Source organism: Ranitomeya variabilis, chromosome 6 (genome assembly GCF_051348905.1).
Source record: "Ranitomeya variabilis isolate aRanVar5 chromosome 6, aRanVar5.hap1, whole genome shotgun sequence".
NCBI classification, from domain to species: domain Eukaryota; kingdom Metazoa; phylum Chordata; class Amphibia; order Anura; family Dendrobatidae; genus Ranitomeya; species Ranitomeya variabilis.
The window spans coordinates 150253455-150279651 of record NC_135237.1 but is presented as its reverse complement, the minus strand read 5'-3'; the positions used below and the strand labels follow the sequence as shown (position 1 = coordinate 150279651).

The following is a 26197-nucleotide window of genomic DNA, read 5'->3' as shown; positions in this document are numbered from 1 at the left end:
GGAAGATCTGTTAAGTGCCCCTTTAATATTTGAGAGTGTAGCATCAGCTATGTGCGAAAAAGTATCTTTAACCCCTTAATCCCATATGACGTACTATCCCGTCGAGGTGGGGTGGGCCTTAATTCCCACCGACGGGATAGTACGTCATATGCAATCGGCCGCGCTCACGGGGGGAGCGTGGCCGATTGCGGCCGGGTGTCAGCTCACTATCGCAGCTGACATCCGGCACTATGTGCCAGGAGCGGTCACGGACTGCCCCCGGCACATTAACCCCCGGCACACTGCGATCAAACATGATCGCAGTGTTCCGGCGGTATAGTGAAGCATCGCGCAGGGAGGGGGCTCCATGCAGGCTTCCCTGAGACCCCCGGAGCAACGTTGCTCCAAGCGTTTCTTACCTCCAATCCCTGAAAGGCCCCGGATCCAAAATGGCCATGGGGCTGCATCCGGGTCCTGCAGGGACTACTTCCGGGTCCAGGGCAGGCGCTGGTAAGCCTGCAGCGCTGTAAGTCAGATCGCTGATCTGACAGAGTGCTGTGCAAACTGTCAGATCAGCGATCTGTGATGTCCCCCCCGGGACAAAGTAAAGAGTTAAAAAAAAAATTCCACATGTGTAAAAAAAAAAAAAAAAAATCCTAAATAAAGAAAAAAATATATATATATTATTCCCATAAATACATTTCTTTATCTAAATAAAAAAACAATAAAAGTACACATATTTAGTATCGCCGCGTCCGTAACGACCCAACCTATAAAACTGTCCCACCAGTTAACCCCTTCAGTGAACACCGTAAGAAAAAAAAAACGAGGCAAAAAACAACGCTTTATTATCATACTGCCGAACAAAAAGTGGAATAACACGCGATCAAAAAGACGGATATAAATAACCATGGCACCGCTGAAAACATCATCTTGTCCCGCAAAAAACGAGCCACTATACAGCATCATAAGCAAAAAAAAAAAAAGTTATAGTCCTCAGAATAAAGCAATGCCAAAATAATTATTTTTTCTATAAAATAGCCTTTATCGTATAAAAGCAACAAAACATAAGAAAATGATATAAATGAGATAACTCTGTAATCGTACTGACCCGAAAAATAAAACTGCTTTATCAATTTTACCAAACGCGGAACGGTATAAACGCCTCCTGTTGTGAATTCCGCTCTTGGGCTCCCTCCGGTGGTTGTAAGTAGCACTTTTGTGAATTCTGCTCTTGGGCTCCCTCCTGTGGTTTTGAGTGGTATAGCTGCTTCTTGGATTTAGCATTAGCAGCTGCTTCCACTGATCGTCTTTCTGGCTCGGCTATTTTAGTCTGGCCTTAGCCCTCAATCAATGCCAGTTGCCAATTGTTCCTGCTTGGAGCCACTGCTCTTTTGGATTTCCCTGACACTCTGTCCAGTTCAGCAAAGATAAGTCCTTGCTTGTCCTTTTGCAGTCCATTTGTTGTGGACTTTATTGTTCAGCACATTCTATGTTTTGCTCATTTGTCCAGCTTATCAGTATGGATCTATTTAGCTAAGCTGGAAGCTCTGGGCTGCAGATTTTGCCCTCCACACCTTTAGTCAGGTGTGGGGATTTTTGCATATCTCTGCGGTGGACTTTTTCTAGTTTTTATTACTGACCGCACAGTGTTCTATCCTTACTATGTATATAGCTAGAAGTGGCCTCCTTTGCTAAATCTTGCTTCATACTACGTATGTCATTTCCTTCTCCTCTCACAGTCAATATTTGTGGGGGGCTATCCTATCCTTTGGGGATTTTCTCTGAGGCAAGATAGCTTTCCTGTTTCTACCTTTAGGGGTAGCTAGTTCTCCGGCTGTGACGAGGTGTCCAGGGAGTGACAGGAACATCCCACGGCTACTGCTAGTGTTGTGTTAAGATCAGGAACTGCGGTCTGTATAGTTACCACCTGCTCAGAGCTAGTCGCATGTCGCTCCTAAATTACCAGTCCATAACAGCCTCCCCCAAAAGAAATTCATGAATAGCTGGTTTTTGGTCATTCTGCCTCACAAAAATTGGAATAAAAAGCGATCAAAAACTGTCACGTGTCCAAAAATGTTACCAATAAAAACGTCAACTCGTCCCGCAAAAAACAAGACCTCACATGACTCTGTGGACCAAAATCTGGAAAAATTATAGGTCTCAAAATGTGGAGACGCAAAAACTTTTTTGCTATAAAAAGCGTCTTTTAGAGTGTGACAGCTGCAAATCATAAAAATCTGCTATAAAAAATGCTATAAAAGTAAATCAAACCCCCCTTCATCACCCCCTTAGTTAGGTAAAAATAATGAAATTAAAAAAATGTATTTATTTCCATTTTCCCATTAGGATTAGGGCTAGGGTTAGGGCTAGGGTTAGGGCTAGGGTTAGGGTTAGGGTTAGGGTTAGGGCTAGGGTTAGGACTAGGTTTAGGGCTAGGGTTAGGGTTGGGGCTAGGGTTGGAGCTAAAGTTAGGGTTAGGGTTGGGGCTAAAGTTTGGGTTAGGGTTGGGGCTAAAGTTAGGGTTGGGGCTAAAGTTAGGATTAGGGTTGGGGCTAAAGTTAGGGTTTGGATTACATTTACAGTTGGGATTAGGGTTGGGATTAGAGTTAGGGGTGTGTCAGGGTTAGGGGTGTGGTTAGGGTTACCGTTGGGATTAGGGTTAAGGGTGTGTTTGGATTAGGGTTTCAGGTAGAATTGGGGGGTTTCCACTGTTCAGGCACATAAGGGGGTCTCCAAACGGGACATGGCGTCCGATCTCAATTCCAGCCAATTCTGCGTTGAAAAAGTAAAACAGTGCTCCTTCCCTTCCGAGCTCTCCCGTGCGCCCAAACAGGGGTTCCCCCCACATATGGGGTATCAGCATACTCAGGACAAATTGGACAACAACTTTTGGGGTCCAATTTATCCTGTTACCCTTGTGAAAATACAAACCTGGGGGCTAAAAATCATTTTTGTGAAAAAAAAAAGAATTTTTATTTTCACGGCTCTGCATTATAAACTGTAGTGAAACACTTGGGGGTTCAAAGTTCTCACAACACATCTAGATAAGTTCCTTGGGAGGTCTAGTTTCCAATATGGGGTCAGTTGTGGGGGGTTTCTACTGTTTGGGTACATCAGGGACTCTGCAAATGCAACGTGACGCCTGCAGACCAATCCATCTAAGTCTGCATTCCAAATGGCGCTCCTTCCCTTCCCAGCTCTGCCATGCGCTTAAACAGTGGTTCCCCCCCACATATGGGGTATCAGCGTACTCAGGACAAATTGGACAACAATCTTTGGGGTCCAATTTACTCAGGACAATTGGACAACAACTTTTGGGGTCCAATTTATCCTGTTACCCTTGTGAAAATACAAACCTGGGGGCAAAAAAATCATTTTTGTGAAAAAAAAAAAGAATTTTTATTTTCACGGCTCTGCGTTATAAACTGTAGTGAAACACAGTTCTCACAACACATCTAGACAAGTTCCTTGGGAGGTCTACTTTCCAAAATGGTGTCACTTGTAGGGGGTTTTAATGTTTAGGCACATCAGGGGCTCTCCAAACGCGACATGGTGTCCCATCTCAATTCCAGTCAATTTTGCATTGAAAAGTCAAACGGCGCTCCTTCCCTTCCGAGCTCTGCTATGTGCCCAAACAGTGGTTTACACCCACATATGGGGTATCAGCGTACTCAGGACAAATTTTACAACAACTTTTGGGGTCCATTTTCTTCTGTTACCCTTGGTAAAATAAAACAAATTGGAGCTGAAATAAATTTTGTGTGAAAAAAAAGTTAAACGTTCATTTTTATTTAAACATTCCAAAAATTCCTGTGAAACACCTGAAGGGTTAATTAACTTCTTGAATGTGGTTTTGAGCACCTTGAGGGGTGCAGTTTTTAGAATGGTGACACACTTGGGTATCTTCTATCATATAGACCCCTCAAAATGACTTCAAATGAGATGTGGTCCCTAAAAAAAAATGGTGTTGTAAAAATGAGAAATTTCTGGTCAACTTTTAACCCTTATAACTCCCTAACAAAAAAAAATCGGGGTTTCAAAATTGTGCTGATGTAAAGTAGACATGTGGGAAATGTTACTTATTAAGTATTTTGCGTGACATATCTCTGTGATTTAAGGGCATAAAAATTCCAAGTTGGAAAATTGCAAAATTTTAAAAATTTTCGTCAAATTTCAGTTTTTTTCACAAATAAACGCAAGTTATATCGAAGAAATTTTACCACTATCATGAAGTACAATATGTCACAAGAAAACAATGTCAGAATCGCTAAGATCTGTTGAAGCGTTCCAGAGTTATAACCTCATAAAGGGACAGTGGTCAGAATTGTAAAAATTGTCCCGGTCATTAACGTGCAAACCACCCTCGGGGCTTAAGGGGTTAAAAAGTTTCTTGATGAAAGTCTCGGATGCCTTAGCTATATTCAAATGCGTAGAATCAACAAATTCTGTTTTGCTTTCAGAAGATATTTTTGAGTTGTCATCTTTAATAAAATCTTTTCTTAGAATATTCACCGATAATAAAAGGGCCTTGCACATGTTGATCATAAAATTTTCTGATGGATGATCCTCAGTGGCTCATATATTGTCTATTAATGAATTATGAGAAGCGCATTGCCCTTCTAGTTCTCTTTGTACCAATTTTCCAGAATCATTTTTTTGTGGAAATTCTATGGTTTCGGAATTTTCACAACTTTTTGAATCTTCTGAGGAAGGAAATGAATATGAATATAAGGATGAGATATCATCGGGATCCATGTCGTCGGATGAATAACCACCTATATAACCAAAATAATCCATCTCTTCAAAAAATTCCTCAGGGTGAATTCTCTCTAAATGTCCCAATAAGTTGAGGAACCCATTTGATTGATCCAAATTATTTTTTAAATCTTTATGAGATAAAATATATTCGTCTTTGGACAAGGTATTTATTGTTTCTTTAGCATATTCAGGAGAACAGGAAGTTACATTGGGAAACATCCCTTTAATTTTCTCCAAATTGTAGTCTCTGGTAATATGTATGGAATTAGAAAGGGTATCTTCTCCTGGTAAATAACCAAGTTGCAAACTTACATCATTCCCATTAGGAAATTACGTTTAACTGTAATTTAGTCATGTGTCCTTTAGTAGTGTTATAGCTCAATATATTAGGTGGTTGATGAGGAATTTTGGATTTAAGTATTGGTATTCTGCTTATCTTATCAGATGGTTGGCGAGAAGTGTCATTCCTGAGAACCTTTCTCTGTTTTCCTTCATTTTGTGTAAACAAGATAACCTTCCCCTCTGGGACCTGCTGTATATGATGAGCCTCTGAGGATTCTCTCATTATCCTGTCAGAATAGAACTCCTTTGACAGGCTTCCCTGCTTTGCAGCACTCCCTTCCCCCTTTATCAGCATTGTTAGACTCCCTCCTCTCTCACCTTCTATTACCTTCGTCATGTCTGAGGCTTCCTCTTGAGTCATGGTAAGCAGAGGAGAACCGGCAGAGTCTGTGTAGTGCTGAAGAGGGCGATTCATCCCTCTCTCTCCTCTGATGCGTCACATTACCAGGAATTCTCGCTGCTCCCCTGCATCTCCTCAGGTCTGTGCCGACTGGCAGAGTTCCGGGAACCACCACAGTCTGCCGTCGCCTCCTCAAATCTCTGTCAGCCGGCACCGGAGCCTCGGGAAAGTCAGGAAACTTTGCAGCAGCATCGTTTTTTCCCCATCTGCAGCGTCACAGTCTCAGTTTCCGTCGCGCTCACCCACCTTCCCCCCGGGTCACTATCAGCTGATATCGGAGCCGGTCTTCTTAGATCTATAAGGCTTTGATACCTTTGGGTTTTGGCAGTGATCCAATTTATAAGGTAAATGTCCAGTCACTTTTACCTCAGGGGAACGCAGGCCTCCATTAGGCTTCCCTCCGGTACCTCCCCGTCTCGGCAAAGGAAATTTTTTTGATGTGACATCTTTTATCTTATTATTTCCCATTCCAGGCATGTTCTTACAGGTTTTAGGACCAAATATACCCCAAATAAGTAAGCTGAAGTAGCTGAAAATAGTTGATTACCAGGAGCTATGCAGAAGCACGTCCGCTCCTGTCCCCACGCCCCATCTCTAAATGATTATGAACTTGTTTTCTTTGCATTATTTGAGGTTTGAAAGCACTGTTTTTTTTATTTTGACCATTTCTCTTTTTCAGAAAAAAAATAAAAAATGTATTGCTTGGAAATTCGGGGACATGTCAGAAGTTTACAGAATAAATGAACAATTTACATTTTAATCAAAAATATACATTGTAGCATAGCGCCTACTACATGTCTTGGGGGACACTCGCTTGGCATGAGAATAACGCACTCGAGCACGGTTTTCTATCAAAAACACAGTCTCTTAGGTTTATTTCGCACAACAAAAACCACATCCACAGGACTTAGTAACAGCTTGAACAGTATCTGGACATATTCAACTTTACCACAGTTCGTATCTGACGCGGGTCAGCATTACACACGGTTTTCAGACCGTTACCCGTTGGCAATCTTCATGGGTTCCTGGACACCCCTTGGCCTCAGAGGTGCCCCAGACACAATGTCTCTCTTCTTCTTTCACTCTGACCCAGGTCAGTACAACACGGTTCCTTCCCGTTACCTATGGGTGCCGCACAGGTTCTCGGATACCTCTCTTCCTTGGAGGCATCCTGCAGACATTCACACTCTGTCTTTCCTTTTCTCTAACCCCGGTCAGTACAACACGGATCTCCATCCGTTCCACAGTCTGGTCTGTGCGAGGTCCAGGACCTTCCAGCACAGACCATTCAGATCCACACTCAGAGCCCATGTGACCAGCCCTCAGTCACATTATATAGTACTAACCACTCCCACAGGTGGGAGTGTGGATGTGTGGCTAGTTTGCCCCACCCAACTCACACCAACTCACACCACTAGCCTAGTAAGTCTCCCTTACAACTACACCATAGATATACACACTCTTGAGGGACTACAGGTCCCAGAACAACAACATTGCATCAGACTTACCACGCAGACTCCCTCCGCGACACATATCGGCCATTCACAACACTGCCAGTCACTGTTTTACCACCATTATCACAACAGATATGCCTCCATGCATATCCCAAGGAGCACACACAGCGCCCCCTAGCTGCCACAGGGGTCACTACACCACAACATATAAAGAGAAAAATCAGACAAACTGGACATTTTGCAGTGGTCTCTTAATTTTTGCCAGAGCTGTATACAACAGTTATCTGCTCAACTCTCTCCACCACCCTCTCAGCTCCTGACACAACTGCCATTATCAGTCCTACATAATCACAATCCCCAGATACCACTATAGAAGGTTTTCAGAGCAGTTCTCCTAAATATGGCTCTCACTTTCCTGAGCCATGTGTTTGTTCAAATGGCCTGTGTTATATTATGTAAATATAGTGTAGATTCCAGGACAATGACAGTAGCAGAAGGAAACAAACCAGACCTGTCACTCAAAGAGAAGTGCCCACCTGCCCTACCCCCAGCAACAAGAAAGCAAACAGACTGCTGAATTGTGTGCTGGTCAAGAGACTACTTGAAAATAACTCTTCAACTAAATCTGTTAAAATTAAAAAAAATATTATTTTTTTTAAGTTGAGTATGCACATAACCTCAGCCATCATTCTCAACACTCTAATGTGTGAGAAAACCTCCAGATTATGGAAAAAAGATTGGATTTTGACATACCCAATCCTTTGTTTCTGTAGAAGAATGGCTGCTGTAAGAAGGGTTTAGCCATTACATATTTTTTGTTCAAATCACGTAATAATAATTTTTATTTTTATAGCGCCAACATATTCTGCAGCACTTTACAATTTTAGAGCGGCTTGTTTAAAGAGGAGTTTGGTAAAATAGCTGTCAGTTGGCATTGACACGTCATATTTAATGGGAGTCTGTCAAGTTACATTGTGAAATAAGCACATTTCCAGGTAGATATCCCTATGAAGAAGTACACCTGTGTTCTTTCAAGAATCTGATATTTGGAGTAATATGCACATTTCCCTGACAGTGCTGGCTTCGCATGGGCCAGTGCTGCCATTTAATGAAGCAAATGAAGGCGTTGGGAGCCCAGATTGACTGTGGAAAAAAGCTGATATAACTACATTGAAATAAGTACATTTTATCTTAATATAAATTTACCAGCATATAACCCACATGCAGCCTAAAAAACACTTGCAATTTATGAGTCATAGAAAGACTAGAAAACTCCCATTCAAACAAAATATGACTCTTGGAGATTGAAATGCATATGTAGAGTAGTTATGGTAGAGAACACGGATTCAAAGTGTCAAAATATGGTACCAATCTTGATGCAATTATACAGTAATTTTGTAATACAGATTATTAATAATGTTATCTTTTTTTTGTATATGAAGGTGCTGCGGGAGATCAGAAAGGATTCCTGGGTTGCATTCGTGCTTTAAGGGTAAATGGCATTCCATTAGACTTGGAAGAGAGAGCAAAGGCCACCCAAGGTGTAAAACCTGGCTGTTCAGGACACTGTACCAGCTTCAAAAACCTCTGCAGGAATGGTGGCACATGTAACGAACTATACAAGGGTTACAAATGTGACTGCTCCAGAACTGCATATGACGGGAGCAACTGTATAAATGGTAAGAAATGTATACATATTCCAAAATACACTTGTTTGTATTGTTTCCTATATTTTATCGTCTTATAGCAGGTGCACTTGACAGTTTTGAAGAGTCTCAAAGAAGTAAGTAGAGACAACACCATGTGCGTGGCCATCTCTGTATTCGTGGAGAGACTTGAGGATAAGTACAGGTCACATACGTGGGTCCTGCATCTATCCAACTTTTATAGCATATTCTGTGGACATGGCATACATGTTGGATATGATAATACACACCTAGTTTACGACCCGTCCTTAGGTATTTAAAACTCTTCTAGTGGCTGACTCAAACATTCTGGCTTTATGGTGAGGGGTGTGATTTAGCTGAAAAGGGGTTATGATTTAGGGGGTGCCTTTGTAACAAAAAGTTTGGCACAAAAAAATTGGTCTGAAAGAAAGCCAACGAAGAGATGGTCTAAAGTTACACAAAAAAAGTCATTCAGCATGAGCCAATTTGACAAATGTTGTGCAACTCAGAGTGTCTAGTCCAAATCCCCAACACACTTTAGACTAATGTTGTCGAAACATGCCGATAACATCAGGTTTAGCCGACAGCCTAATATGTATAGGTGCTCAGGATAATGGATTGTCTGAGGAGGTAAGGATCCAGCATGTCTCATTCCAGACTGCCGATTCTTTTATAGTCCCCGAGGTAAGTCATTAACAGACATGTCTGGCAGTAGCTCTCATAGAGAACACAAGTGCGCTTGGCCAAGTGAGTGATCCTGTGAATGGGAGAAACAGCTGAAATAGCTGCTGGATGAATCATCAGCTGACCCATCGATTGACTGGCTGCTATCTATTGTGTGTGGTGTCTTTACAGAATTAGTAAATTTGCCACACTTTATTCAATGCAGTTCTATGTACTGTCAACCTGAGTTTTACTGTATGTCGGGCTAGATTTTATTGTTTGCTCAACCCTCAAATTTATATATATTTCTGAGAATGATGAATGCACAATATTACAGAACCATACTACATGAGTCTTGGATATGTTCTTTAACCCATTACTTGCCAAATTAGCAATTTTCATTTATTTATTTTTTAATGACAGATTTTTAATGATTTGGGTCCTAATGAATCAGAAACATAATTTGCAAAATTTTTTCAAGTACGGATTTTTCGGAAAAGGGTGTCCCAATATTCAATTAAAAATGACAATGGCATGATTTCCTATTTTGTAAACATTCATTTTACAAACACAACACAAAAAATTGGACCTAATTATAAAAATTATAAAATCTTAGTTGCTAGAAGCTAAAGATTAGGCGTCCCAAAAAAAGGACATTGGTAGATAATGGGTTAACATAAAACTACATAGTAGTACTGAGTACTAAAATTCATGTAGCGTTGGTATAAGGTAGTATATCATCAACTGCTGTTTTACCATTATTCCGAGCGTGCTACGCTGCCTCTAAATGCCTGTCAGCTCCTAGTATTTAAGCAAGCTTTAGCATAGGTTACAGAGTTTTGTGATTGGCATGCTCAGTATAAACTAAAGCTACTGCCATAAGGTTGTGCTTCAGTGTTTTCTGCGGGGAATATTGAAGATGTTCTTTTCTACTTTAATGGCTTTTGTCAATTATATAGATTTTTACATTGTGTTCTTAGAGGTAAATGGAACTAGTGAGACTCATATTTGTTCAAGAGAAAACAAAACAATATAAAAAATGAACATAAATTCAAAGCCCAGCAGTCTATTAATGACATTGCATCGGTGACTATAATACTGTAGTATTATTTTTTTCTAGGTCCATTAAAATCAGCTAATTAAAATATGAAAATAAAAAAATTAAATAGAAATAATTATAAAAAAAAAGAGCAAAATAGTAACTTGACGTTGATGTGTGAGAAAAGTAGCAAAAGTGAATTAAACAAGAAATTGTAGCTTAGTAACTATAAAATAAAACAAATAACACATCATCTTAAATGTGATCAGCTTTATTAAATTGCAAATTCGTCTCTGCTGCAATGACACCATCGGCCCGCTACATTACATGCAAAATTAATGATCATATTTTTTACATAAAGTAATGACTATTACTAAATGTGTTAAATAATGATTAATGTGATGATGCATCAATCACATATGAAGGAAGATAACAGTATAAAGAGATTATCAGGCAAATATAGAAGTTTCTGATCTGTGATCAGTCACCAGATGATTGTGAGTGCAGATGTCTTGACTCCACCACTGTTGTATCAGACATGGCAGAGATTCCATAAATCTAAGCATACCCAGTCCTATAGTGCTGAACAATTTAAAGGGAACCTGTCACCTGAATTTGGCGGGACCGGTTTTCGGTCATATGGGCAGGGTTTTCGGGTGTTTGATTCACCCTTTTCTTACCCGCTGGCTGCATGCTGGCCGCAATATTGGATTGAAGTTCATTCTCTGTCCTCCGTAGTACACGCCTGCGCAAGGCAATCTTGCCTTGCGCACGCGCAGTATGCTTTGCCCAACTGCGGGCAAAGCCGAAAAGCATTAGTGCGCATGCGCCGGCGCACTATGTCCCGGAACACAGTGAAATACTTCCGGGACATAGTGCGCTGGCGCATGCGCACTAATGCTTTTCGGCTTTGCCCGCAGTTGGGCAAAGCATACTGCGCGTGCGCAAGGCAAGATTGCCTTGCGCAGGCGTGTACTACGGAGGACAGAGAATGAACTTCAATCCAATATTGCGGCCAGCATGCAGCCAGCGGGTAAGGAAAGGGTGAATCAAACACCTGAAAACCCCACCCATATGACCGAAAACTGGTCCCGCCAAATTCAGGTGACAGGTTCCCTTTAAAGGTTATATCCAGGACTTTACAAAAAATGTATCTAAGCACTAACAGGCAGGTAGTTGCCACTTACCTGCCTGTTGTGCACTTCGACGTTTTTCCCTGGCACAGAGCGATCACATATCGCTCCTGCCAGAGATTCGGAAGCCTCTGCTGACGTCACATCTACAGAGAGGTTTCTTTTCCAGTACGCTCTGTAGTTGAGGGGACTTCTGAGGTCATTCTGATTGACAGCTGGATCCCTGCTGCCTACCTGGGGGAGCCGGCATTCAATCAGACTGACCTCGGACGTCCCAGCCCATCGCGTCAGCAGAGGCAGCAGAATCCCTGGCAAGAGAGGTCTGTAACTGCTCTGTGCCGGGGGAGAACGTACATTTTTTGTTTCTTGAAAAGTCCTGTATACACCCTTTAAGTTAAAAGGGCTGAGCTCAGCATTTGATGCAAGATCAGACATTACTGCATGTATGTAAGTGTCACTGCAGTTTGTATCAAGGAACATCAGTGAGCACTCTGGCCCCTTCACTTTGCTGATTTTGGGAGTCCTGCGGATTAAATTCCTACCAATTACACATTAAGGCCGGGTTCACACTTGCGTGTGTAATGCGAGAAACTCGCGTGAGTCTATCGCATCAATACCCGACACTTAGGACCGAAGTGTGCAGCTGCATAGAAATACATGCAGCCGCACGCTCCAGTCCCGAGTGCCAGCGGCAGTGTCAGGTATTGATGCGAGTTTCTCGCATTACACACACAAGTGTGACCCCGGCCTAATGGCGATACTTAAGGATTAGTCTTCCATGCTGATTCATGAAGGATTTGGAAAGCTGGGTAGGTTAAAATGGTATTTTGAAATCTATGGTCATAACTGTAAAAGCGATTGGCAAGTGGGACTGACTATAGAGTTTCTTGTTTCAGTCTTAAGCTACCTAACAGGTTCCTTTAAGATTTTTCTCTTATTTTGGAAATCCAAATGATAATTCACATGCTTAAATTACAATAAAAAGGATTAAAAAATCTAATATAAATTCATACAGTCTTGCTTAGAAAGTTATATACCTCAGGTTGACTTAAAGGTATTGTTTTAATTGGAATGTGTGATAAACTTTAAACCCACCCCCAAACAATTTATATGTCTGTATAAAAGATAAACCAGTCAATTATTTATGACCCCAAAAGCACTGCTCCTGCAACGAGAAATCAAGTTTTAAACTTGTGTCTGGAAGTGCAATTAAGGTGTGCATTCCCTAGCTAGCAGCACCCTCCCCTGGCTTATTGAGAGGTCAGTGGCTGTCTACCAGAGGAAACAACCTGTCAATCAGCCAGGGGAAGATGCTGTAATGTAAGAAATACAGTGGAGACTAATAAGCTATAAGTGCATTATCACGGCCCAAAGTACTTCCAGACATAATTTCAAAATGTGATTTCACATCCTGGAGCAGTGCATTGGGGGTCATAAAGGGATTGACTGGCTTAACTTTTATAGGGGTAAATAATCATACTAAATGCTTAGGGTGGGGTAAAAGTTTTTAACAAGTTCCCCTTAAATGAAGCTAATATTATTCACAGACTAGCACAATAATTAAACGTACTAAAGCAATATAGGAAAAAAGCATAATTTTTTTTAAAAAAATTTACACTGCCTTGTATTGCCTTCTTCTGCAGCAATGGCAGCTTATAGTCCTTTGTGATAGTTGCAAATCAGACCTTTTTTTCTCATGTGGTCCTTCTGGAAAAAAAAGCCCCCAGAGCTTGTAAAGTTTTAAAAAATCTGTCTTGAATTCATATTTTAGTTTTTCAAGTGCCTCAATCAGGTTGAGGTCATAAGACTCTTATGGCCTCTGAAGAATATTCACTTTATTTGTCTGCAGCCACTGAAAGGTTGCGTAGGCCTTTTTTTGGATCATGGTTATGCTAAGACATCTATGTGCACTCCATGCACAACTAGTTGACTGATAAATGCACATAATCCCCCAATATTATCTGATGATATTCTACATTCATCCAGCTGTTAATTTTAACTAAATTTCTATGTCACTGTATCTCTCCCCCACCCTCATCAAACAGAAGCTATCCACCTCCATGCTTCTTGATAGGAATGATGTCCTTAGCAACTTTGTAATATATCTTATCAGAGAAATGTGCGCCTTTCTCTGCTAGAATTGATCAATCATTATCAAAATGCTCAATTGTGAGGTAAAATCTGTATTCAGTGAGGATAGATGGTTATATTACTGAGATAGGAGATGGCAGCTGCTTCAGATACAATACTATGTAGACGGGAGGAGGGAGGAGCTAGAGGTAGAGCTCCTTCACTCCTATTTATATAGAATATTATCAGTAGCTGCTGCCATCTTCTATCTCAGTAATGTAACAATCTGTCCTCACTGAATACAAATTGTACCTCACAATTGAGCATTTTGATAATGGATGATCAATTTTGACATGAGAGGAGCAGATTCAAGGGTATGCAAACTTTTGAGCAAAGCAAGTCAATCACACACATTTAAAAAAAGTATTTAGATTATACAAAATTCTACCAGGAGTATGTAAACTTATGAACACAGCTCTACATATTTAGGTACTTATTTATTATTACTATTATTATTAATACTAATAACTGATGCATTTGTTTAAAAAAGTACGCAACAAACTAAACCTCGTCAGAAGTGTAAATCTATTCAATCATCCCCTAAAAAATGAATAAGAAGAAATCTTAAATCCAGCAATGGGCAAGTGACTGTACGTACATGGAAATATAGAGAAATGTTTGGAAAGATTTGGGTCATTTAGTCTTGCTCTTAGACTTAGTTTTCCCCTTTTATTTTAAAGATGTTGTTCTTTTAAAGAAAATGATTAAATGTGAACAAAACAAAAAGTTGTACAAATGACTAATATGCTTCGGTAAGCAAAGGTGCCCCAATTTTAGTTTTTTTTTTATGCCAGGTTCAGAAGTTCTACTTTCAGCTGTGTGCTCAACATAGGAGAGCTTTTCATGTCAGGACCTGACTACACGTGTTGAATGGCTTAAAGTGATATTCCAATCTCCAAGATCCTATCCCAATATGTAGTCAGTTTATTAATAATAATAACAATAATAATATTGCCAAATACCTTCAATTAGAAATGTAGTATAGTTCTTCTAATTCACTATAGTGCGTTCCCCATATGCAGGGCATTGTAGTAGCTTAGTTATCTAGTTATAGGAAAAGCTTAATTCAAGTGTCTAAATATTAAGGAATGGTTCACTTTGCATGTGCTGTACTTTTTTTTCTTCCAATAAACTTTTCCTCTTTATTGCAGCTGTTGGAGGATATTTTGAAGAAGGCACATGGCTGAGGTACAATTTCCACACAGCATATACTTCTGCAGTGGTCAGTCCTAAAGATATATCCATTGTCCAACAGACATCAGCATCAGATATTTCTTTAGCAAAGGAAGAGCTGCTTTTTAGCTTCAGCACAACCAAGACCCCTTGTATCCTGGTGTATGTGAGCTCTTATTCCCAGGACTACATGGCGGTGCTCTTGAAACCACCTGGTAAGAATTGATTCTGAATTATTATTTCTATATTAATTAAATTAATTTTACAAATTGGTCATCAGAAACTTGTTATCTTTGAAGTGCTCCTCAATGGGATGTATGTTGAGTCAGTCATGTAATGAATTATTAATTCTTCACGATCGGATGCTTGATAAAGAACACTTCTATAGGAAAGCTATTCTTTATTATTTCTAATTGGCACAACACTAATGACAGTACAAAATGTGACACAGTTTAGCATATGCCTAGATTTGACAACTCATTAAAATCTAAGTGATATCAAAGACAAAGTAGAGCTTCAAAGTACAGAAGCCCCATTCCAAATGCTGAGTCTCATTACTATCCAGGGACAAAAGGACAGAGCCAGTCCATACTCCTCACAAGACACTCAGGACAGTCTGCATATGTTGGTTAATATCACCATGCTTGGAGAAAAGGGATGCCCTACTGCTGTAAGAAAAATGGAACATGATAAGCCAAAGATTGGACCTGCTTGCCTTCCGAGTTACCTGGAAAGAAAAGCTTTAAAACATATTATCAAAGTCCACAAGCCGAAACACTACTGTAACTGTCTACAAGGTCTGAAATGTTATTATAATCACTGGGCGTTCTGTAGAGTGCCAAGCTAGGTAGTCATGGGCGAGTTGCTGATCCCACTCGCTCTGGCGCCTTACAGACAATACATGTACCCGTCCTGGTGTGCTGCTGTGTGTGGGGTGGATCACACTTACTTCTGTCTTGCAGGCCTCCATTGGCTCCAGGTTCTTCTGGAACCATGGCAGCAATCAATCCAGGTTTTATTACACAGGCTTTATAAAAACATTCAAACTTTTACTGGATAGTTGGCAGTCTTTACAAGCAAATTAAATAAAGATCTAGTATTTTAATTTTATGGTTCTCTTCACTCAGCTAAAAGTGATGTAAGTCCAAATTTGGGTGTATATGTTGTCTTGAAGTGCCATTTAATCTTAGATATGAACACCATTGGAAGAATAGGTCTTTACAATCTTTACAACTAGGCATATAGGAGAAGGCCCAACAGGTTGTCATCTTTCCCATAGGTATCAGACACAACTTCAGTCCTGGTTCTCAGTATGGGTAGAGTATCCCTCTTGCTATCTTCTCTAGCACTAGAAATTCTTCTCCACCACTAGTAGTGTACCCTGATTGCAATACCTTCTGCCCCATGTAGTCTGAGTTCATCTTTCCCTATAGCTTAACAGGCTGAGTGCAACCAAGGCCTTCAACTTCCATCTCGAGGTTCCAACAGGCCGGTAGATGGAATCACATGTAAGGGTATTTTTGGTAATCCACTGCCCCGAGTATTAGGCCCGCATTGTCCCTAGCAGCCCAATGCGTGAGACTGTTGCTGACACTTCACACTACTGTCCTGTACTGAACCCTACTTCCCGTACTTGACACTAACTCTCAGTTACCCCTCCCCAATCTGAGCTGGCCTAAGGGTACTGTCACACAGTGCAATTTTGATCGCTAGGACGGCACGATTCGTGACGTTCTAGCAATATCGTTACAATCTCGCAGTGTCTGACACGCTACTGCGATCAGGGACCCTGCTGAGAATCGTACGTCGTAGCAGATCGTTTGAAACTTTCTTTCGTCGCTGGATCTCCCGCTGTCATCGCTGGATCGTTGTGTGTGACAGCGATCCAGCGATGCGTTCGCTGGTAACCAGGGTAAACATCGGGTAACTAAGCGCAGGGCCGCGCTTAGTAACCCGATGTTTACCGTGGTTACCAGCGTAAAAGTAAAAAAAAAAAACCGTACATGCTCACCATCTGATGTCCGTCAGGTCCCTTGCCATCCGCTTCCCGCTCTGACTGTCTGCCGGCCGGAAAGTGAGAGCAGATCACAGCGGTGACGTCGCCGCTGCGCTCTGCTCTCACTGTACGGCCGGATCTCAGTCAGAGCAGGAAGCGGACGGCAAGGGACCTGACGGACATCAGATGGTGAGCATGTACGGTTTGTTTTTTTTTACTTTTACGCTGGTAACCACGGTAAACATCGGGTTACTAAGCGCGGCCCTGCGCTTAGTAACCCGATGTTTACCCTGGTTACCCGGGGACTTCAGCATCGCTCCAGCGCCGTGATTGCAACGTGTGACCGCAGTCTACGACGCTGGAGCGATAATCATACGACGCTGCGACATCACGAATCGTGCCGTCGTAGCGATTAAAATGGTACTGTGTGACGGTACCCTTACTCTCACATTGTGTCTGTGTCTGATGTATTGCTAAGCAGACTTCACTTTTCACCTACATTTTAGACAGTGACATCTTGTGAGCATTAGTTAGTGCTGCAGCCCACAGGGGAATTGACACATATAATGAACCAGACATTATTCACATCCTTCATATTCTATACCATGAATACCATGAAAAACACAAAAATTGAGTTTGACCTAAGTTGGTACACATGCAGCACTATACCATGGTAGCATTGATGTCTTCAGGGGAGAAAACGGCAGCTGATCCATCTCCTTACAGCCTGAAACCACTACCAATCACAAAAATGAAGGAGACAATATCCCATCATAAATTTTCCTGAAAAATGACGCTCTTGATCACCTACTGGGCAGGAAACTGCAACAAAGAACCAGCAACTTAAAGACTATCGGTTACCAGGCTTTTACAACCTCATCTGAGAGCAGCATAACATAGAAAAAAAGACCCTGAATCCAACAATGTATCACTTTGTAAATGCACCACATTTTAAAAAAGACATTGAAAAACTGGAGCAAATTCAGAGACGAGCTACCAGGATGGTGAGCAGACTGCAAAGTATGTCCTACGATGAACTGTTAAAGGATGTGGGAATGTTTAACTTGCAAAAAAGAAGGCAAAGGGGAGACTTAACAGCTGCCTACAAATATCTGAAGGGATGTCACAGTGTAGAGGGATCATCATTCTCTTTTGTACACGGAAAGATGAGAAGCAATGGAATGAAACTGAAAGAGTGTAGATACAAAAGATACAACACTTTTTGACAGTGAGGGTGATCAATGAGTGGAGCAAGCTGCCACAAGAGGTGGCGAGTAGGGATGAGCGAACCTGTGCTACATGGGAAACCCGTGTTACAGTTTGGGTCCAGTTCGAGCTGTAAAAAAAGCAGAAAATTAATAATAAACATTATAATTATACTTACCTGTCCAGCGACATGTCCTCCCATCCCGCTGTCTCCCGGCCGCATCAGTGAATACTGCCGGCAGTTAATGAGCGGCTCCGGAAGCAGATGCGGGAGACAGCAGGACGGGAGGATGCGTCGCTGGACAGGTAAGTATAATTATAATGTTTATTATTAATTTTCTGCTGTTTTTACAGCTCCCCCCGCCCCATCCCATATATGTAAAGTCCGAGTTCGGGGTTCGGACGCAAGTTCGTGTCATCTCCGACCCCGAACTCAAATTTTACAAAAAAAAACTCGGGCGAATCTGCCGATCCCGAACATCGGGGGGTTCGCCCACCACTAGTGGCGAGTTATTCTTCAATGGAAGTCTTCAGAGTCTGGACAGAAATCTGTCTGAGATGGTTTAGTGAATCCTGCATTGAGCAGGGGGTTGGACACTATGACACTTGAGGTCCCTTCCAATTCCAACATTCTATGATTCTATGATACAATCAGAGTTCTTAGATATAACATGTAGCAGACCTTAGAAAGCTGCCTCCACGCATACCCCAGCTTTATGTGTATATTATATATGGACAGCAAACTATAGTTTGAACAGTGATAATCTCCTGCTGATAAAACCGATTATATTGAAACCACAGCACACAGCCTAATAAGTGACACATCACTGAAATCTGTGTCTTAGTCCCTACCTCATGTTGCCCTCAGTTTACACTGCAAAAACCTGCTGACAGATTCCCATTAAAGGGACTATGTAGCAGTTTCCTGAACAACTAGAGGTTGGGAACGTTGCTATTCAGAGAAGTACTCTAGCACTGCTTACTCAAGTGCTGCAGCTCCTTCACTCTGAAGCCTTGTCTTACCAATCACTGAGTGATCACATAAACTAATTTTATGTCATCACTTGACTCTAAAATTGTCAGATCATTTAACTTTCTACATGTTTTTACTGATCATATTGCCAAATTTATGCAATGTTCTGTAACTTTTTTTTAACAGAAATGGGATAGACTTGCATTTGAGCTTACAGTTGCAAGTATTCCTAAAAAAAAAATTGAATTTATAATAGTACTTTGCTACTTAGTTATATTCCAGAGATGGATGACTAATGATTTCTTATCCCTCTTTTAGGTATCCTGGAAATTCGGTATCATTTAGGAGGCACAAAAGATCCTTTTATCATTGATATCAATGATCATAAAAATATGGCAAACGGTCAACCACACAATGTTAATATCACCAGAGTTGGAAGGAACATCATATTCCAGGTATAAAATGCACTTTACAGCTAACTTCTATATTTCAAATTGTAAAAATAGTACCGCTATTTCCTAGAGTATTTGTAGTTGTCCCACATTGTATATGGCCAAATTTTATATTTAATAAAGAAACCAAATAAGATCTTTATTAAATGCTATTAAAATGTTTTAGCACTTTACTGACTATACAAACCTATTACAGCATTAAACATTCTCACAATTGACTTTTATTTATTTATGCAAATCACAAACAGGTAAAAATGTGCATATTCATTATAAGCGGAATATGCACGCTATAGAAAAAGGACAAAAATAAACGACAGTCTGTAAACAAATATCTAACTGTAAGGTTATCTCCCGATTGTGGGTATAAAGGACAAATACAATCACAGTACATTACCTTCTACACAAGTGAAATGTATACTCAGCTAGCATTGCACAATATAATGGTATACCGATCAGCACTGGCTGGTGCGGACTGGTATGGCTAGTATACAGATAAGCACTGGCAGGTGCAGGCTGGTATACAGATAAGCTCTGGCAGGTGTGAGCTGGTCTGGCTGGTATACAGATAGGCACTGGTAGGTGCAGGCTGGTATACAGATAAGCACTAGCAAGTGCAGGCTGGTCTGGCTGGTATAGTTAGGCACTGGCAGGTGCAGGCTGATATTGCTGGTATGCAGGTAAGCCCTGGCAGGTGTGCGCTAGTCTGGTTGGTATACACATAGGCACTGGCAGGAGCAGGCTAGTTCAGTTAAAATAAAGATAAGCACTGGAAGGTGTGGGCTGGTATGGCTGGTACACAGATAAGCACTGGCAGGTGCAGACTGGTGCAGCTGAAATACAGGGAGACAAGGCAAGTATGGGCAGGCAGGAACTGGACAGGTAGACTGACTGGTGGGTACTGGGGACCTGACAACAAGCAAGCATGCAAGGGACTAACTTTACACATTGGTTAAGTACCTCCATTCAGGTGGAGGTGCCTTAAATAATAAGTGTCTCCCAGGCATTGGCTGGGGACACTTTAGGACAGTGAGTGTGGTCCCTTTATGAAGGAGGGAGCTCATGCCCCAAGAAGAGTGCCCAGGGTTCTGCACACCATGCACAGACACCAGGCAGCAGCCCAAGCAGGAGAAAGAGGAAGTGCGGGACAGGGGCTGTGGCGGTGAGTGAGTCAGCATCCCTGCTGAGGGAGGGGAAAAGAATGCAGGGATGCCAATGCTACAGCATGCAATGTTCTGTATAAAGCAGCTTGGTGTGCAAATAAATGATTCAAGCTAATTAAAAGTACATTTATTACATTGCTTGCATACCTTTATTTCCATATCAAACAAGCATGTTATGTATGAGGCCAGGCTTTCATGGGGATCTGGCCTATAAAGAACCTTGACAACTTTGGAGAGGGACACCTAAAGAGTAAAATAAAAAATGTTTTTTCTTTGTGAATTATTCATTTACTGTATGCACCACTAACACTCTGGCATTTCACTTACAAATAGGACACATTGCCCATTCATTACACCCCAAATACAGACCAAACTCCAGATGTACAAAATAAATACAAACCACACAAACACAGTTATCAGTTGCTGTTTATTATAATAAGGGAGACTATATAACATATAATATATGTTATAATGGAAAACTCTATAAATAATAAAGGAGAACACTGTATGTAATAAAGGAAGACACTATATCTAATAAGGGACAACACTATATGTAATAAAGGAGGGCACTATGCATAATAGAGGGGGACACTATGTAATAAATGATGATGTAACGCATAATTAGAGATGACCCTGTTTGTAATTGTAATTATGTATTAAAGGACCACACTATATATAAGACAGGGCTCTGTAACACTGGATGACGATATAAATAATGAGGATGAAAACTCTATGTAATAAGAGATGACATAGATGATAAGGGAGAAGATTCTAAACAGAGGTGTTCCTAAGGGTTTAGCACTGAGAAACACAACTGAGTGAGGCCATCCTCAAGTTTTGCACAGCCCTGTACATATACCTGCCAAATGGGTTTGTATTATGCAAAACTAAACCTCCCACTATGACCTTAACAATAGCAAGGGTATACTGGGAGTTTTATCATCTATTGTTACTCCACAGACAGGTCAGTGACTACAGTACTGATCAGACATAGTAAGAGGCAAAATAAAAATGTAAATTTAGTGACTTACAAGTGACATCTACTCCGGAATCAGTATCTTTTTTTCTTTCTCATCTTCCCAGACATTCACGATGACATCTCCCAGCCTGGACTGGTCTCCGTAGAGTCCCCCCTCCCCATCCCTCCTGATTTCTTTGATTCCTCATTTTTGCAGCATATCCACATACTGTAGCATCCAAGAAAATACCAACATAACATATATATTACATTTGTGCTCCTTAAATACTTAAATAAAAAATACTCCCGACTGTTCCTCTAAATAAAAATATGACACTGTGTGTCACTAAATTAAATCAATAGCCTATAATGTTTTCCTAGAAATAAAAAAGTTCCCCTTACTGTGTCCCTGTGTACAAATTTACTCCATAATGTCACTGAATAAAAATATAACAATTGCCCCACATTGTTCCTCTATAAGTTATTAATCACAACCCTACAAATATTTATAGTCACCTCACCCCCTAAATTTTATACATATAAATGATGTGTGTAATTAAACACTGTGCCCCCTGAATACAAAGTCCACACTGTGTCCCTATATATATTATTAGCTGCCAGTGTACCCTCTGAATATATACAATTAGCCATTATGGTGGCTTCTGAATAGGGGCTTTCTGGGATTTTTGGTCCAGTGGGTGGTCCTATTAGTGACTGACTGCTTTCTTAGTACAAGTGTATACATAGGTTGCTGTCAATCACTGATAGAACCGTCCACTGGACCAAAAAATGTAGAATTATACCATTATTATTATGAGGCGGTATAACATTTGAACAGAGGGGCACGGAAGAAAAACTGGTCGAGAATTAGTGGAGTAGCAATAATTGGGCAATGTATTTAGTATAAATAAAAAAATCCAGTGGAAAGTCCACTTTAAGGTTATTTCTGCTTCCTATACATTACGAATAGTTGTAACCTATCATTTATTTTATGGGGCAATGTCTTGATAATAGGATGTAGCACAGTTGATGTTATACAGAAGTATAGCCACAAGAAGCAGTAAGGGAGAAGCTTTCTCCTGCTATAAAATGATAGTTTGACACCTTCCCACCATGGTAGAAAATGATGAATTCTGCAGCAGAAACTAAGCTGTAAATGATGCATTCACATTTACATAATGATCTACCTTGGAGAAGTTGGTGGGAGTCTAGACAGACTATTGAATATTTTAGAAAAAAAATCACTTTTAATAAGCAGGAACCATCTGGTTGCTTAATTATATCACATTAGTGGCGGATTAAGCCCGGGTAGCGATGCTCTCTCTCTCTCAGCAAGCCGTAACTGTTTCCAAACACAGGTCTGTGAGTTGTCGCAGGCTTAGAATTCGAAGATTCGACTTAATGTCAGAAACATTTCAATAACTGCAACCTGCCAAATCATTCAAGATGGTGCCAGTCTTATAGCGAGACCCCCTGTGTGATCTGTGCTGTGCGAGGTACAGACTCAAATGACTATTTACTAAGTTACATCCTGGTTCCCTGCCACTACTTTACATAAAGAAAGAAAAAGATTTTACGGAATATATTAAATACACATACGGTACATTTTTTTTTTCCTTCACTGTTTTGACTCAGAACAAAGAATATTATAAAAACAAAGATATGTTTCCTGCCAAACACTAGCGGAAGAAAAACTGCAAGCTGGTGAGCTCCTCCTAAGGGCCCATTCACATGACAGTTTTTTTCACTTACAAGGACAAGTGACCGAGTTTCATCAGAGCATTCAGCCAGAGTTTTATAAGAATTTCCTTACAATTCAGTTTCACCAGTTTTTATTGTTCGAGATAAAAAAATCTAACTTTTCCTATCTAAAAGTCCTTGAAAATCAGACCAACCTCAGATGGCATCTAAGTGTGGTCTGATTTTATCACACACCCACAGGCTTGCCAGTATGTGCCCAATATAGAGCAGGTACAGCACTTGAGCTACTCCATACATGCACACATGATTTGTGATGTACCGTCTTGGGTATACAAAGGGGTTAATACAAGTGTGGAGTTCAATGGGAGCAATAAAATTCTATGTCCAGTGACCTCCCCCTAGTGGTCATTGCAGGTAGCAATAGTGGCACGGGCCAAATTATGATGGCTAGATGGTTAAATCAGATGGTATCTTGTGGACGTTTACAAGATGCAAAATATCTACCAAAACTGTTCCAAGAAATTACAAGCAGTGAGCATGCAACAGGCCCATGGGCGTCCAGAACTCATTGATGTTTGTGGAGAGCTAATGCTAGCACTTCGTGTCCAGTTCCGCAGAACAGCCATTTTAGCAAAAATTGCTAAACAAAAGTTAAAGGGTTTTACCACTTTAAAAAAAGGAATCTGTCAATAGGATCAACCCTCCTAAGCCATCTGTATGGGCAAGTAGCTCATATAAAGTCGATCAAAATGACACCTTGATATCTATGATCCAATGTCTTATTCCAGAGAAATCTAAATTTTTCATACATGCAGGGACACCAACATTCTTCCTGCTCCAGCTATACAGCGTGGTCCCAGTTGTGGCTCCCTGCTTCCTGGTCTGTGTATGTCACAGAGGCTTCCCGGCGGCATATTTAGGGTGCCTGTGCTTTCAGGCGCAGCACACGTACTTTTAAAATGCCCCCAGCAAATAGCTGGAAAGAATCTTGTATATAAGGCACCCTCACCAATAGGGAGGTGCCTGAGCAACCCCTGGAGTTCCCTACATTGAGTATGTATGCAACTGTATGTTGCCAGGTCTCCCATCCTATTATCCTGTATAGTGTGTTTGTGTTCCTGTAAACCTGTTTAGTCTGAACATTTACCCTACATCCTAAGTTGTCTGAACCTGACCCTGCACTGGTGTTACCTGAACTTTGAAGCAACACCGGTGGTACTTAAACCCCGAAACTGCACCTGCGGTACCTGAACCCTGAAAATGTTCCGATGGCACTTGAGATTTCACCAGTGTCTCCTCTGTTTAGCGTTCCAGAGTCCATAATGTCAGAGACTTTTCCAGTATCCAAATCCAGCTCTGCCTGTGACTCTGTGTCAGTACCTGTTCTGCCCACTGATCAAGAACCCATGTTGTCTGCACAGTGTCCAAGTCCTGTCCTGCCATTTACTCCGAGCCCGTGTCTGTGTCAGCAAACCTGACCCTTGAGGTCAGCAGCTGCGTTGACTGCTTATGAGTGACACCTGGTGGCTACCTGCAGTTCAAGTCTAACTCCACTATCAAGAATTCTAGCGCAAACCAGGTAGCCGCTTAGCTACGCCACTCCTAGGTAAACATGGATCGAGGACAGTGGGTCCACAATGCACATGAATTATCTTTATTTATCTTTATCTTTATTTATTTTTTTTTATATAGCGCTAACATATTACGCAGCGCTTTACAGTTTGTACACATTATCATCGCTGTCCCCGATGGGGCTCACAATCTAATTTCCCTATCAGTATGTCTTTGGAATGTGGGAGGAAACCGGAGTGCCCGGAGGAAACCCACGCAAACACGGAGAGAACATACAAACTCTTTGCAGATGTTGTCCAAGGTGGGATTAGAACCCAGGACTCCAGCGCTGCAAGGCTGCTGTGCTAACCACTGCGCCACCGTAAATGAGCTGTTAAGAACTTTGGTCCGGACACTGATCTCCTTGAGAATCTTCCCACAGAAATTATTATAATCAAAAGGTGGAGTTATCAGTGTGAGACATTTAATGGCTGACACGTTGCTCTCATAATCACTATTAGCTCTGCAGTGAGATCAGAATTAACACAGTACAGCAGAGCAGATCATTGTCAGATTACAAACATATCTATTGTTGCATCTGTCTTCTCATAGTGCTGTCAGCCCTATTGCAAGGCTTTGTCTGATTATAATTAACACTTATTCAGCTTTCACCTCACCAGCCAGAGTAGGGGAAGGCACTGTACAGTAGAGCTGACCTGACAGCACTTTTAGAGGAAAAATGCAGCTGCAAATGTGTTTGTAATGAGACAAGGTTTAACTTTGTTGTACTGTGTTAGTGGTAATAACACACAGCTCTGCAGTGAGATCAGGAGAATAGACTGTTAGTCTCACATTAGTAATGGCCTCTTTCATTTAAAATGAACTTTGGGGGCCAATTCTCAGGCAGATCTGTTTCCGGCCCATAGATCTAGATTTACAGCTCATTTGCATATTAAGAAAAATGTGGATTTCTCTGGAATAAGATATTGGATCTCAGATATCAAGGTATCATTTTATTCAGTGTTCTATGACCTACCTGCCCATATAGATGGCTTAGGTAGGAGGTTTGATCCTACTGACAGATTCCCTTTAAGGAAAGAGGTAGTTGGCAGGAGCAGTTGAGTTCAGAGATAGGAAGTTAATAAAGAATTAATTGAAATCTGAACCCAATCCGGGTTCCCTATAAATCAAGGCATTATGTTCCATTGTGCACAGCGACTGGCCACTAATGCTTCCAATTCGGGTACAGGTGAAGTCAACACCTCTATGATAAAGTAGATAAAGTACATCTTTCATCACCATAACTATATATTAGCACATGGCAAAATGTGACACATCCTGATTGAGAGACAGAGAGTGGGGGTCCCTTTGACTCATATGAGATGACCAATACTATTAACCCTTTCTGACCTTGGAAGGGATAGTACGTCCGAGGTCAGATCCCCTGCTTTGATGTGGG

At 41.1% G+C, this 26197-nt stretch overlaps 1 protein-coding gene across 1 annotated transcript in view; it reads left to right on the top strand.

Moving 5' to 3' along the window:
* Positions 1–26197, top strand: part of CNTNAP2 (contactin associated protein 2) — a 3158824-nt gene that overhangs the window by 3026192 nt on the left and 106435 nt on the right. The window contains exons 18-20 of the mRNA XM_077269131.1: positions 8379–8615; positions 14720–14956; positions 19235–19371. Coding sequence (XP_077125246.1) covers positions 8379–8615; positions 14720–14956; positions 19235–19371 — 611 coding nt within the window. The remainder of the gene's footprint in view (positions 1–8378; positions 8616–14719; positions 14957–19234; positions 19372–26197) is intronic.